Raw genomic sequence first — 15,790 nt, 5'->3', positions numbered from 1 at the left:
AATTGCAGTCCCAAACATCTGGAGGGCCGGAGTTTGCCTATGCCTGATTTATATGCTCTATCATTATTTTCCAAGTTATTATGGTTTGTAATTATAAAGAATATAAGTATAAATGAATAAAAATTAATATTGATTATTATTCATTTTATTTATATTAATATTTATCTTCTTCATCGAGGTTGTTATTACTTATTTTATTTATATAATAACTTGTACTATGCATAATTATTTATTTCTTATCTTCTCATTATTGAAAGTCATGTTGCTTATAATAACAATAATTACTAATTATTATTATGAACCCCAGCCACATTTCTAGTTGAAAAGATCCTGGCGATTTAAATCCCCAATCAGATTTTGAGAGCAGGAGGGAAGGGAATCCCTGCAGCTAGAAATCTAGGGATCCATATTTCTTGTATATTTCAAGTATAATAGTATTATTCATTTTATTTATATTAATATTCATAATAATTTGTACTTATTTAATTTATATAATTATTTATACTATGCATTATGAGTTATTATTATTTATTCAGTTCATATTGTTGATAGTCACGTTATTTACAACAATTATTCAGATTTTGGGAGCACGAGGGGATGAAATCCCTGCAGCCAGAAATCTAGCATGTGGGAAGTCGCACCAAAATTGACTTGATAATCGATTAGCTGGCCTTACCTCGGGGATCCCCGACCCACAGGCGTAGGGTGCAAAACCACGAACGAGAAGCACGGCCAGCAGTGAGAAGAGCAGCGCCCAGGCGGTGTAGATGAAGTAGTTGAGGCTGTAGGCAAGGGCGCCCTAAAATTGGGGGGATAAAAATAAACGATTTTCTTAAAAAATAAAAATAAAATCAGATGCCAGCAAGGTTGAACCTTTAATTAAAGAGATAATCTCAATCAAGTCTGACTGACGGTGGATTTCAATCGATTGGATTGGAATAAATTTAAATATTTATAATTAATATTTATAATATTATAAAATGAATAATATATAATATAATAGTAAAATATGTAATATTATAAAATAAATATTATAGACTAAAATAAAATATTATATAGTAAACAAAACATAATGTAATAATAAAATAAAATACATATTATAATATAAATAAATTAAATAAAACAAAATAAAATCCACCGTGCTCTGAAAACGATACAGTCTGTATTAAGAGGATAACAGCAAGGCTGAATCTTCCTATAAAGAAAGGATGGAAATCCAGTCTGACGGACAAGGGATTTCCATTGAGATTGAAATCACGATAGAAATTGCAACTGAAATAGGATTTAAATCTTTAAAACGTGAATGGTGTTATGTACTGAAGTTCTCCCCCTGGCCACCAGGAGTATCGTGTATATAGTTTTCACTCAGGTCCACGTCAGTTAATTTAGGCGGGAAACCCTGGGCTGTTGTTGTTACAGTGTTGACAGCTGGCTGCCTATAAAAGCAGGCTGGCCGGGGACTTCCGGGTTAGCGCCAGTGGCTAATGGCGGATTCCCTCCGAGCTCCGGAGGGAATTGGCTCCACAGGATTAGGGTCGTTCCGCTGCGGCGACGCGGAGACCCTTAAAAATCACAGGCGGTGAAGCCTGTGAACCTGGTGACTCGGCGGGCACCATTTGCGCCCCCCGACCTGCGAAGGAGCCTTTTTAAAGGCTTCGGAATGGGGGACGGGGTGAGCGGCGCGGTGCTGAGAGTCGACTGCTTCTCCTGTGGAGTGAAGCCGCGCTGCCATGGCCGGAGAGCGCTGACTTCTTCTTGTGATTTGGACTTCAAAATAACAACCCGTGAGTAGTACGGAAATTGGATTTTTAAAGAAATTTTTTTGGTGAATTAGGTACGATCGGAGGAGGTGTAAACAGGAAGTCTGCCTCCTCCTTCTGTAAACAATCTAAAGCAAGGACCTGCTAACTAAGGTCGAGAGAATTTTTTCTTTTATTATTGGGCAAAAGACCTTAATTTCATGATTTGGCACTAGAAGAAATCTTACTGGAGGATAAGAGCTAATTTTGGGAGCTGAAGTGCTACCCCCCCCGGACCCGGGAGTGATCCGCGAGAGAGCCTGTTGAAGGTATTGAAGAGTTTGACAGCTGTCAAATTAGCTGTCAGACGGAAAAAGAGAACTTTGTTTCTGTTGCTTCTGCTGGCCATATTTGCTACAATTTGACTATATTTTGTTGGAAACAAGGAAGAACTGATACAAACTAATTTGATTTTTTGAATTGAACTGGAAAGAGCACTAAGTAACCAAAATCCCTCTAGAGGGGGTTTTGGGACATTACAAGAATGGCTGAAGGAGGGGAAATTCAAGTTGAATTGGACAGAGTCTTTGTTCTCTTAGGAAAGTTACAAGGCCAAATTGATGTTTTGGCTACAAATGTTACAACTCTGGACTTAACAGTAAACAAACTCATTGAATCTGACAAGGAATTGTCTCAGGAAGCCCATGCAGCTGAACAAGAAGAGAAACTTGAGAGCTTTGAGAGTGTGAAGAAAGAGATATATGTTGTTCCTGAGAAAAAGGAAGGAGGAGCTGTAATTTTACAGATGATAAAGGAGAGCCAGAGGCCTGACATGATGGCTGCAAAGGAAAATAAGAACTTGATGGTGAAAATTTGGTTTGAATTGGAGACTGAAGAATGGAGAGAGCTCCTTGTGTAGAGATCTGAAGACCCAAGGATTACAAATCTGATTAAGGTGGAAGTTGGAGCTTTGGAGACATTTGGATTTGAAAGGAGTAAGAAACAAGATTTAGGCTCCACTTTTAAGTATGGAGGTCTGGTTGGAAGAAACATGGACTTTATTGGACTAGAGCTTCTCCGAGATTTGGTGTTTAATACCAAGGACTATCAAAAAAGCCGGCAGAGAGGAATTGAGAGAGAATTAAGAGCCTCGGACGTGAGGTCTCCAGGCTGAGAGTAGATTGACTGATGGACGATTATTGGGGATTGGAACCGGGAAATGGGGTGGGTGGAGTTTGGGAATCCAAAGGGTGTATAATTATAATTTGTTTTGCTTTTATTTTGTTTTGTCATTTGTATGAGAATTGAGGAAATCGTGGAAGGGAATTTAGGTCGACTTTAGAAAAAGGCTTTAAGAATAAGGACGGATGTATAATTATTGATGTTTATAAGGCAAAATTGGTTTTTCAAAATGAACTAAATATAAAATATAAAACATAAAAAGGTTAAAAATTAGGGACAAGAACTTGTTGAACTGTTGTTTAAATATTGATGTTTATAAGTTAAAATTGGTTTTTCTAAAATGAATTAAATATAAAAAGGTTAAAAATTGGCGACAAGAACTTGTTGAACCAACAATCTGAATTGGAATACAAGAGGGGGAGGTATGGGGAAGTCAGGGAAATATGTCATTGAAAATAAGGACTTTGAATTCTATAAAACAAACAAACAAACAAATTTCTTTCCAGTAGCACCTTAAAGACCAACTAAGTTAGTTCTTGGTATGAGCTTTCGTGTGCATGCACACTTCTTCAGACACGAAAGCTCATACCAAGAACTAACTTAGTTGGTCTTTAAGGTGCTACTGGAAAGAAATTTGTTTGTTTGTTTGTTTTGAGTATGGCAGACCAACACGGCTACCTTTCTGTAATTTGAATTCTATGTGTTTTTAAATTTGTTTTGTTTTTTTTGATTTTTTGATGTATTATAATGGAAAAATCTTAATAAATATCATTTTTTAAAAAATAAAAAAATAATAAAAAATAAAAGCAGGCCGGCTGAGCTGTTTGCAGTTCAGAGCACAGCCAGATTCCGACGCTCACTTAGTGGAATCACTGAGCTGAAACACTGAGCAGAATCACTGAACAGAACCCAATTCAGAGCTGACCGTTCTGGCTAGAGCACTGTGTCCCATCCGTCATCGGAACCATGGCTTCACTCGTGCCTCTACTGCTCGGTTCACCTGCTTCCTCCAAGCAAACGAGCTGACAAAGGGTCAGAGGAGCATAAGTGGGGCCTATTCCTCAGCCTTTGTGGGCCCGAGGTGTTTGAGACGGCCCGAGTTTTGGTCTCGCCACTAGAAGTCCAGGCAGCGCCGTGGGACGTGCTAAAAGAGAAGCTAAAAAACCACTACGCTCCAAAGCCATCCAAAATTCCTGTCCACCAGGGACTTCCGGGTTGGCGCCTCCGGACAATGGCGGAATTCCTCTGATCGGGAGGAATTAGCTTCGTGGAAACTAGGGTCTGGCCGCCACGGCGAAGGCGGGGACCCACCAAAAATCACAGGCGGGAGAAGCCTGTGAACGTGGGATTCGGCTGGCACCTTTTGCGCCTCCCCTACTCGCAGGGAAACCCGGTTTCGGGGATCCGGAGCGACGTGGGGTGATTGGCGCGGTGCTTTGAATCAACTGCTTTTTTCACGGAGTGAAGCCGCATTGCTGTTGCCGGAGAGCGCTGACTTTTTCCTGTGGACAATTTGATCTTAAAACAACTACCCGTGAGTAGAACGGAAAATTGGATTTTTAAACGTCTTAATTTGGCACCGAAACGGGGAGGTTCTAAACAGGAAGTCCGCCTTCCCCTTTTGTAAATAGACTGAAGCAAAGAGGCTGCAAGCTAAAGTCTTGGAAAGTCCTTTGTAAAGGTTTAAACTTCCATCGGCTAAAATCAGTAAGCCCCCGCTTGGAGGCAGGAGAAGAGGGGGGAAATTTTGGACCACACAAGCCTGCAGGAGAGAGAGTGAAGAAAGTTAAATTACCACCGCCCTGAACCTGGAAACGGGCTGCTAGCAAGTTTGACGTTTTGGAAAAGTTCATTGACTGTGAACAAAATGTATGTTGACAGACAGTTAAATAAGAGAAATACATTGTTTCCATTGTTTCCTTCTGCGTTTAAAAAGGAGTAAAAGTAACTGAAAATTGAAACTGATTTTACTGCTTGAACCGTGCTTAAAAGGATTGATACAAATTGAAATTGTTTCCCTCTAGAGGGAACCTTTGAAACTGTTACAAGAGTTGAGCTGGGGGAATCTCCAGCTGCAAGATAAAAATCCGTGAGAACCTGGGATTGACCTTGGATCGGTAAGAATGTCGACAGAAGAAGCCTTAGTGTTTGCATTATGTAAGATAAGTGACTCATTGGAACAGCTCCATAAGAAGACGGATGTGATGACTATCAAAATTGATAACTTGGGACAAAAAGTGACTAATTTGGGACAAAAAGTGAATATCTATACAGAAACTACTCAGGAATCGAAACAGGAATCTACTTTGACACGGCAAATTGTGGAGAAGGCGAGGGAGAAAGTTGTTGTTGTTGGAACCTAAAGTAATACAAGTGGAAAAGGAGAGAGCCCCAGCCTCACAGAGGCAATTTGATGAATATAAGTTGTTGCCTTCCATGACTGAATGGAAAGTCATGGAAGGCAGCAACTTATAGAGAAAGTCAGATCTTGAAGATCTTATAGAGAAAGTCAGATCTTGAAGATTGGAGCCCTGCTTGGACTGGAGAAGGAAAGTTGGATAGATCCCCCCATGCAGGGATGTATTGACATTTGGGACCTGGACTTGGGTCAGGAGATTGGAGTTGTGGGGACCTTCAGATTTGGATGGATTTTGAAACACGTCCTGAAATATCTTTTGGATTTTAGTTTTAACTATGGAGATTTGGCTGAACTGCCGAGAAGGAATAAAAACATTGCTAAGTCGGAGCTTCCCCGAGACCTACTCTTCAGCATCAAAGGAAGGAAATTAAGAACAAGATCAGCAGAAGACAAAGTAAAGTGCATGTATAAATATGAAGAAGATCCGCAGAAGGGATAAGTTTATTTATAGAAATATTGCAAAATTAATGAGTGTTAGAAAAATGTTGGAATGAAATTACATGGCTTTAGTAGAAATGTTATAAGGAGTTAAGCATAAATAAGTATTATAGTATTAATGGAAAATGAGGTTAAAATAAGTTAAGAAAATTATATGACAGAAAATAGTGAAAGATGGAAAGGAATTGCTGAAATAATTAATAGAAGTGGAATACAAAAAGGGAGGTGAGAGGAGGTCGATGAAACGAGGGAATGAAAGATAGGGCATTGAAATAGTATGATGTATGTTTTTAAATTGTTGTTGCTTTGTTTTATTTAGCCTAATGTGTTAATGTTGTGTATTGTTTATATATTGTATTGTATTTTCTTTCTTTTGTTTTTTTTGTTTTTCCCCTCTTTTTTTCTTCTCTTTTTCTTCTTTTTTGTAAGGCTTAAAAGTAATAAATATTATTAAAAAAAAAAATTGCTGTCCACCATGCATTCTACCACCGGGCCAGGCAGACGGGGAGTCGATCAACAACTATATCGCCACCTTCCAAAAAGCTGCGCTGCACTGTGAGTTCCAAGACTTAGACGATGCTCTGATGGATCAAATTTTCTGCGGTGTTCGGAACAACCATCTGCAACGGCGTCTTCTCGCCAAGCCTGACCTCACACCGCAGAAGACCATCGAGGAGGCTGCGGCCTCAGAAGCTACTGAACTCTCTGCCCAGGAGATTCGCAAGGGCAGCAGCCTGCATCCTGCTAAGAAGCCAATCACAGTGCACCATGAGGAGGCCAGCAGTAACAAGGCGTCACCCAGCAAAGACAATGACGTGTACCAGACGAAGCGGGAGCGTGGGAAGTTCAAACAGTGGTACAAGGACAAATTAGAATGTGCTGGGTGTGGACGCAATCATTCCTGTGTCAAGTGTCGATTCAGAGACGCCATCTGTCAGTGATGCTCCAGAAGGGGCCACATTGCTAAGGTCTGCTGATCTGCTCCATCCAACACGCCACCTTCACCGTCTCGCAAGTCCAGGTCTTCACCCTGGTCCACCAACGGAAGCTGTTTCGCCCTCACCAACTGCCACTGCTCGTCCGGATTCATGATTGGCCAAACCAACTTGCCTACGTGTCACCGTGCTCATCGAAGGAGCTCTGTGTGACATGCAGATTGACTGTCTGCCTTGTCTGTCGTATCCTGGAGCACCATCAAAAGACTTGTGCCCAGGTTGTCCAAGAGGCAACTCAACTCACACCACATACATTTGAGAGGCTACCAGGGAAACAACATTCCTGTGGTAGACGTCGGCCGGTTCCAGGTTGCTTTCAAGAATTTTTCGGGCCTGCTCTGACTGGTGGTGGTTGAAGGCCTGCGGCCTAGCCTCCTAGGGCTAGACTGGTTTTGATGCCCTCGGCCTGAAAGTCACTGGCAGCAACTGCATCTCTGACGTGGAGGTTGATGGCCTAATCAAAGACTTTGTTGAGGTTTTCAATGGCACTTTAGGCCAATATACAGGAACGCCCATCACCTTTAGCCTTGATCTGCAAGTCGCCCCCATCAAGCTAAAGCCACGCCGGGTCCCATTTACTCTCAGAGCCGATTGACCACACCAAGTGGGAAACCTCCATTGCCACGCCTGTTAGGCCGGATGGGTCGGTGAGAATATGTGCATACTACAAGTGCACGATCAACAAGGCGCTTCAGTCACCTGCTGCATTCCCTGGGTGATGGCAAGGTCTTTGCTAAACTGGACTTTGCCCAAGCCTATCAACAACTGCCTGTCGACGATGCCACCGCTGAAGCTCAGACGATCGTCACCCACTGAGGGGCATTCCGGTGCCGCTGGCTACAGTTCGGGGTGAGTGTCGCTCCTGGCATCTTTCAAAGCCTCATGGAGCGTCTCCTGCAGGGGCTTCTGGGCGCGGTGCCATATTTTGATGACATCTTGGTATCCGCAGACTCAAATCAGCAACTGTTCAAGCACATCCGCACCATGCTGACCAGGTTCTAGGAGGCTGGGCTCAAAGTGAAAAAAGAAAAGTGCCAGATTGCCGTTCTACAGGTGAAGTTCCTGGGCTACCTTATTGATGCCTCGGGTCTTCACCTGACGGCATCCAAGATCCGGGCCATTCAGCATGTCAGAGTTGCAGGTGTTCCTGGGGTTTCTGAACTTGTACAACATGTTTCTGCCCCACAAAGCATCACTAACCGAGCCTCTACACCGCCTCCTCAACACAAAGGTACCGTGGTCCTGGGGTCATCAGGAAACGCGGCTTTCAATACAGTCAAAGCCCTCCTCTCATCGGTCAGTGTGCTGGTACAGTACAGTGAAGCCAGGCAGCTGGTCCTTGCCTGTGACGCCTCGCCCTTTGGCACTGGAGCTATCCTCAGTCACCGGTTTCCAGATGGTAGGGAAGCACCACTCGCCTACTTCTCCTAGACGTGTCTCCGGCTGAACGGAATTACAGCCAGCTTGACCAGGAGGCACTGGCACTTGTGGCTGGAGTAAAGAGGTTCCCTGAATACCTCTACAGGAGAACCTTCAACCTTATCACTGACCACAAGCCACTCCTGGGCCTCCTCGTTGGTGATTGACCAACTCCACCGGTCCTCTCGCCACACATGCTGCGATGGACTGTCTTTCTGGCAGCTTACAGCTAGCAGCTTGTCCATCGCCCTGGAAAATCGATGGGCCACGCCAAGGCTCTTCAGTCGTTGCCCTTTTCCAGCACTTGTGGAAGACCCGGCTCCTGCTTCATTGCTCCTCCTAATTGAGGACCTCCCAGCAGCTCCAGTATCAGCCGCCAATGTGACCTCCGCATCTGCCCAGGACACCATCAACCGTGTACTCAACTGGGTGTGGAGGGGATGGCTGGAAGGGTCTTTCGCACCAGAGTTCCAGCCATTTGCAACCAGACAGCATGAGCTCTCAGCTCACCGCAGCTGCCTACTGTGGGGAGACAGAGTCATGGTTCCCCAAAGACTCTGCCAACATGTCTTTGAGGCTCTGCACGTTGGCCACCCGGGAATCATCAAAATGAAGGCGTTGGCTCAGTGTTACGTCTGGTGGCCTAACATGGACGATGCCATCACTTCCTGGGTTGCCTCCTGTCAAGCATGCCAAGAGTTGAGACCTGCACCGCCGGCAGCTACGGGTAACACCTGGGAGATGCCCAAGGCACCCTGGTCGAGGGTGCGCATCGATCTTGCCGGCCCCTTTCATGGCCAGACCTTTATGGTAGTGGTGGACGCCTATTCCAAATAGCTGGAGGTGGCCATGATGCCCTCCACCACTACCGAGGCCGTCATTCGGGTGCTGCGGGGCCTGTTTGCAACCCATGGGTGTCCTGATGTCCTCGTCTCGGACAACGGACCTCAGTTCACATCAGGCACCTTTGAAAGGTACCTCTTGGGGATGGGCATCCGCCATGCCCTAACGACACCCTTTCACCCGGCCAGCAACGGGCAGGCCGAGAGAATGGTGTGCTCAGCAAAAGAGGCACTGGCGCGCCTGGAACAGAGGGACTGGCACGAGCGGGTCGCTGAATACTTGCTCATGCAGCACATCACCCCTCATGTAGCCACAGGGTGGAGCCCGGCTGAACTGCTAATGGGCTGCCGCCTCCGGTCTCTCCTTGACCAGCTGCACCCGGTGTGGCCGAGCCCCCGGGCTGTACTAACGCGCCACGATCCTTTATTCCAGGGGATCAGGTTTTTGCCCGGAACTTTGTGGGGGACATTCCTTGGCATAGCTGTCAAGCGCCCCTTATTTGGAGGGACAGTCCCTTATTCCAGCGCCATGTCCAGCTGCTGTCCCTTATTGATGGATGTCCCTTAAATGATGTCCCTTAAATTTCAAAGGAAGCAGGAGGGAGGCTCCAACTGTGTTGCTTGGCTTGTGTTGCTCACCCAATAAGAAGTCTAAGAACGACTGGGGGGTGTAGCTTGTATGCCTTGTGCTGATCAAATCGGCTGCATTGCCTGGGGACTCGCCTTTGCTCAGCGCTTCCCAGCGGAGAGGTGACGGTGGTTTTCCTTGAGGCTTCGTTTGGCTGCTGGCTGGGCTTTCTGCCTGTGGCTCAGAGGGGCTCAGAAGTTGAACATACCTTTGCTGAGTGCTCGGATCGGAATCGGATGGACACGTCATCAACGGCCCACTTACCCTTGCCGGCGAAAACGTCTATCTGGAGCGGGGCACATGGTGGGGGAAAAGGAAAGGAGATCTTGTGGGGCGGGGCTTTTGAATTTGTTTTGGAGGCTCCTTCGATTGAATTATGGGGGAAAAGAAAGGAGCTGGTTGACTAAAATGGTGGGTGACTGGCGATCTGGTGGCGAGGGGGGGAGGCTGTGTGTGTGTGGCTAGTTACTGCAAGCCGAGGGGGTTTTTGAATGCTGGACGCCATTTTGTTGCACATGCTGCTGCAAACTTTGCAGTGCAAAGCCAGGCCATGGAGCCATCTTAAGTTGAGGCTGCATAGGCCTTGTGGTGCATGTGATTCAGATTCTATTCAGTTGAACCTCTGGTTACAAAGTTGGCTGGACAGTGTTCTTGAAGCTACCAGCACGAGTTTGACCAGACTGCAGGAGGACAGGAAGACTGGAGTGCCGGGAACAGGTGAGGCTGCAGGTCCCTTATTTTGGATGCTGATCCCTTATTTCAAGGCTGCTGGTCCCTTATTTTCAAATCTGTAAGTCGACAGTGATGTTCCTTGGGTGCCAGCCACGGTAGTGGGAGTCACGAGGCCCTGTTCGTACCAGGTGGCACTCGAGAACGGATGCTTGTGGCACGGGCACATAGACTAGCTAAGGCACAGGGTTGGGGATTTGGACACTACCGCTGTGCCCCCAACTTGGCCCCAGCTACGGAGCGGATGCTAATGGAAGGCGAGGCTCCACCTACATCTTCCTTACAAACTGAGGGCGTGGAGCCGAACCAAGCCGTTTCAGTGGGTCTGCCTGGCTCCCCAGAGACTTGGCCTCTGACCGTCCACCGAGTCCGCTCGCGGCGGTTCCTTTGACAGCAGCAGAGCCAGGGAACTTGGGGAACATTTGGTCGCACCACAATCGCAGCCAGAATCGGGTGGCCACCCGGACTCTGGTACTGGCCCTCGGTGGTCTGGCAGGGTTTCCAAGCGACCAGTTTACTTAAAAGACTGTGTTCACTGGACAAACTGCACATGTAAAGCTGTATGGTGAATGGGGTCAATTAATATGTGATGGTGACTCTTATGGACAATATAGTTGATAGTGAAACAGTTATGCCTGCGAATTTGTAAAACTGGAATCGATATGCTTATGTGCCTTATTGAAACCAATAAGGGTACTGCTGTATATAATGGAACCACTATGATTGTAACGAATGCCTTATCTCAGTGGGGAGGGGTGTTATGTATTGAAGTTCTCACCCTGGCCACCATGGGGTATTGTGTACAGTTATATCACGGGATAGATACACTTCAGGATAAGTATTTTTGGGTTGCGCTCCATGGTGACCCGGAAGTAATGGAGCGCGTTACATCCGGGTTTCACCGCTCGCGCATGCGCAGATGCTCAAAATGACGTCACATGCATGCGTGAAAGCGGAAAAGCATGACACGCGCAGATGCCCTGTCGCGTCTTACGTTCTATTCAGGATGTGAACGGGGCTCCGGAACAGATCCCGTTTGCATCTCAATGTACCACGGTATATAGTTTTTACTCTGGTCCATGTCAGTTAATTTAGGCGGGAAACCCTGGGCTGTTGTTGTTACAATGTTGACAGCCGGCTGCCTATAAAAGCAGGCCAGCTGAGCTGTTTGCTATTCAGTTCTGTTCCAGCTTACTTATAAAGAACTACTTTGAGAAATCTGTCGTCTGCTATGTCCACCCACTATTTAATAAATTCAATTGTGAATTAAATCATGACTGAAATTGTGAGTGAAATCGCGATTGGAATGACTCAAATCTTTAAACCGTGAATTAAATTGTGATTTAAACCCTTAAACCGTGAATTACCGTATTTTTTGCTCTATACGACGCACCCGACCATTGGATGCACCTAGAACAAATTCTCCCCCTCTCTGCTCAGCGTCCCTTCAGCGAAGCGGCAGGAGAAACGGAGCCCCTTCCATTTCTCCTCCCGCTTGGCTGAAGGGGCGCTGCGCAGCTCTCCCTCTCTGCTGAAGCCGGGAGAGTTTTGCTCTCCCAGCTTCAGCAAATGGAACCCGAAGCCTCCGGAGTGCAGGGGGAGCTGCCGCTGCGCTCCGGAGGCTTCAGGTGGCTATCCCTGAAGCCTGGAGAGTGAGAGGGGTCAGTGCGCACCAACGCCTCTCGCTCTCCAGGCTTCAGCGAAAGCAACGCGAAGCCAAGGAGCGCGGAGGGAGCTCTCCCTCTGCGCTTCGGAGGCTTCGCGTTGCTATCGCTGAAGCCAAGGAGCTTGTATTCGCTCCACAGGACGCACACACATTTCCCCTCAATTTTTGGAGAAGAAAAAGTGTGTCCTGCAGAGCGAAAAATATTGTAAATTGTGAATTAAATCGTGATTTAATTTGCAATTATTTCTGGGGACATTCGGGGGAAGCCACTCACCCCGTTCTTCTTTCTGGTCAGAAGCTCCGCCCACGTCTGCCACTCCGGACATTTGTCCCGGTCCTGGAAAGTGATATTTCGGGAATTCCAGCAGCAATGTTCATGGTTGTACCAAAACCCGTTGAGGCACACGCCTTCCTTCAGATCCGTCAGCCAATGGGTAGAGATGTCAATCAAGCCAGCCAAGGCCCCTGTGTATTTTGATTTTATTTTTTTTAAAAAAAACCACATATCTATCTATCTATCTATCTATCTATCTATCTATCTATCTAATCACCCAATGGGCTGAAGGGACAATTGAGCCAACCAAAGCCCCTGTGTATTTTCTTTTTAAAAAAAAATTATTGCATTTTAATTTTCAAAAAATCAAAATTCTCAGTTTTCCCCATTTTCATTTTAAATTTTAGAGTGTTTTTTTTTAAAAAATCCTTTAAATTCCTTCAGTTTAATTTTCTTTTTTTCTTTTTTTGAAAAAAAGCACCTTGACATCTCTCCATTACTATTTAATTTGGTATTGGAAGTCGTTGCAAGAACAATTAGGGAGGAGGAGAGAATAATGGGCACAATAGACATGGGAAGGCCTGGGGGGAAAACCCGAAAAAATGGAGGGAAACCAGAAATGGGAAAAAACAGTTTGATATAGCTTTAATATTACATGCACCCCCCCATTTTTCTGGAAAAAACCTGGTTCCCCCCCCTAAGTTTTCCAGTTTCCCTCCAGGCCTTCCCATATTAAGAGGATGCCAGCAAGGTTGAATCTTTCAGTAGAGAAAACCTAAATTCAGTAAATTCCAGTAAAGTAAATTCTGTAAATCCAGTCTGACGGATGAGGGATTTAAATGGTGATTTAAGTGCTGATTTAAATCGATTTGAATAGTGAAAGTCCGGCTAATGTTTGGGCCAATGCGGATTATTATTATTATTATTTCATCCAACCAATTTATCCCATATAAAACATCAAGAACATAGTGTTTTTATACGTATGGCAAGCCGCCTGGAGTTGCTGTAAAAAGATGATTATATCTAATAATAATAATTTATTATTTATACCCTGCCCATCTGGCTGGGCTACCCCAGCCACTCTGGGCGGCTTCCAATAAAATATTAAAATACAGTAATACATCAAACATTGAAAGCTTCCCTAAACATGGTGGCCTGCAGATGTCTTCTAAAAGTCTAGTACAGTAGTACCTCGGGTTAAGTACTTAATTCATTCTGTAGGTCCGTTCTTAACCTGAAACTGTTCTTAACGTGAAGCACCACTTTAGCTAATGGGGCCTCCTGCTGCCGCCGTGTCGCTGGAGCACGATTTCTGTTCTTATCCTGAAGCAAAGTTCTTAACCTGAAGCACTATTTCTGGGTTAGTGGAGTCTGTAAGCAGAATTAACTGTAACCTGAAGCGTATGTAACCCGAGGTACCACTGTAGTTGTTTTTCTCTTTGACATCTGCTGGGAGGGCGTTCCACAAGGCAGACCCCACCACCGAAAAGACCCTCTGCCTGGTTCCTTGTAACTTGGCTTCTTGCTGTGAGGGAACCGCCAGAAGGCCCTCAGTGCTGGACCTCAGTGTCCGGGCAAAACGATAGGGATGGAGACGCTCCTTCAGGTCTACTGGACCGAGGCTGTTTAGGGCTTTAAAGGTCAGCACCGACACTTTGAATTGTGCTCAGAAATGTACTGGGAGCCAATGTAGGTCTTTCAAGACCGGTGTTATGTGGTCTCGGTGGCCGCTCCCAGTCACCAGTCCAGCTGCCACATTCTGGATTAGTTGTAGTTTCCAGGTCCCCTTCAAAGTTCTGCTGGATCTCTCCCAGTGGCTGCGTGTAGTTGTTTAAAAGCATGGGGGAGAGAACAGAACCCATAATGAGGCCTGAATCCTGACTGGAAGGGATCCAAATGATCCGCATCCTCCAGACGTGCTTGGAGTTGTTCAGCGACCACTTTCTCAATCACCTTGCCCAAGAATGGAAGATTTGAAAGTGGGCGATAGTTGGCCATATTGGCTGCATCTAAAGATGTTTTTTTAAGAAGCAGTTTGATAACCGCCCCTTTTAGCGGGTCTGGGAAGGCTCCCTCACAGAGAGAAGCATTCACCACCTCGCAAAGCCCGTCTCCCAGCCCTTCCTGGCTAGCTTTTATCAGCCAGGATGGGCAAGGATCAAGAATACAGGTGGTTGGTTTCACTCATCCAAGCAGCCTGTCCACATCCTTGGAGGTAACAGATTGGAATTGATCCCACGCAAGTTGACTAGACAGGACACTAGCACTCTTCCGCTCCGGCCCTGCTCCCACAGTGGAGTCTACCTCTTCCTGAATCTGAGTGACTTTATCTGCAAAAAACTTTGCAAAATCGTTGCAGGAGATCATGTGGCCCGTACTGGGCCCTGATGGAGCAGGTGGTTCCGCTAAATTGCAGATAAAATTCACCCCATCAATTTATCCCATTTATAACATCTTTTTGTACTTAGATTATTAGATGATTCTATCTAATAATATTATTATTAATAGTAATTTTATATAATAATAATAATAATAATAATAATAATAATAATAATAATAATTTTATTATTCCTCTTTTAGGTTTGTTGTTTTCTCACCTGCCGAGAGTCCGATGAGGAGCATGAGCAGCCACCCTGAAAAGGCATCGCTGATGCTGTGGATGAGGGCGAAAGTCGACTCTTTGCTCCTGTTGGTAATCTGGGCAAGGGGAAAAAATGGAATTAGATTGGCCATAGTTGGGAAAAATAAAGATAAAAATAACTGTCCCCAAAATGGGCTGTTTCTTCTCCTGATTTGAACCCGTTTCCTAAAGCTTCTGGGCTGATAAATGTCATGGAAGGGGATGCAGAGAATTTCTTGTTCCCAAAAGAAAACTTTCCTCCGATTGTCAATATTAAAAGGAGGCTAGCAAGGCTGAGCCTTCCTGTAAAAAAAGAAGTATTTATATCAAGTCTGGCTGATTTAAATTGGGATTTGAACGGGGATTTAAGTAAAAATTCAATATGAAGAGGATGCCAGCTGGGTTGAATCTTTCTGTAAAAAAAGGATTTAAATCAAGTCTGGCTGATTTACCGTATTTTTTGCCCTATAGGACGCACTTTCTCCCCTCCAAAAATGAAGGGGAAATCTGTGTGCGTCCTATAGGGCGAATGCAGGCTTTCGCTGAAGGTTGGAGAGCGAGAGGGGTCGGTGCGCACCGACCCCTCTCGCTCTCCAGGCTTCAGGAAGCTATCAGCAAGCCTGGGGAGCCCGCGGGAGATCCTGCAGGGCTCCCTAGGCTGCGGATAGCAGCCTGCTGCCCGGAGCGCGAGTCGCGCTGAAGCCGCGGCTGGGGGGGGGAATAATTTTTTTCCTTTATTCCCCCCCCCAAAAAAACTAGGTGCATCCTATGGGCCAGTGCGTCCTATAGGGCGAAAAATACGGTAAATCGGGATTTGAACCAGGATTTACATGGAACAT

The 15,790-nt window shown here is 45.6% G+C and overlaps 1 protein-coding gene across 4 annotated transcripts in view; it reads right to left on the bottom strand.

Annotated features, from left to right (window-relative positions):
• The window catches only part of LOC128406700 (H(+)/Cl(-) exchange transporter 5-like), a 29,301-nt gene that overhangs the window by 9,484 nt on the left and 4,027 nt on the right, over positions 1–15,790 (bottom strand). For 3 of the 4 annotated variants that reach the window (XM_053374284.1, XM_053374283.1, XM_053374285.1), the window contains exons 4-6: positions 14,929–15,028; positions 12,332–12,522; positions 677–799 (exon numbers count right to left, since the gene is read on the bottom strand). In XM_053374284.1, coding sequence (XP_053230259.1) covers positions 677–799; positions 12,332–12,522; positions 14,929–15,028 — 414 coding nt within the window. The remainder of the gene's footprint in view (positions 1–676; positions 800–12,331; positions 12,523–14,928; positions 15,029–15,790) is intronic. The other variant, XM_053374286.1, reaches the window with a different exon arrangement.

The sequence above is a fragment of the Podarcis raffonei genome, chromosome Z, assembly GCF_027172205.1.
Source record: "Podarcis raffonei isolate rPodRaf1 chromosome Z, rPodRaf1.pri, whole genome shotgun sequence".
Lineage (NCBI taxonomy): Eukaryota > Metazoa > Chordata > Lepidosauria > Squamata > Lacertidae > Podarcis > Podarcis raffonei.
Note: the sequence above shows the minus strand (reverse complement) of the source record. Positions and strands in the feature narration are given on the sequence as shown.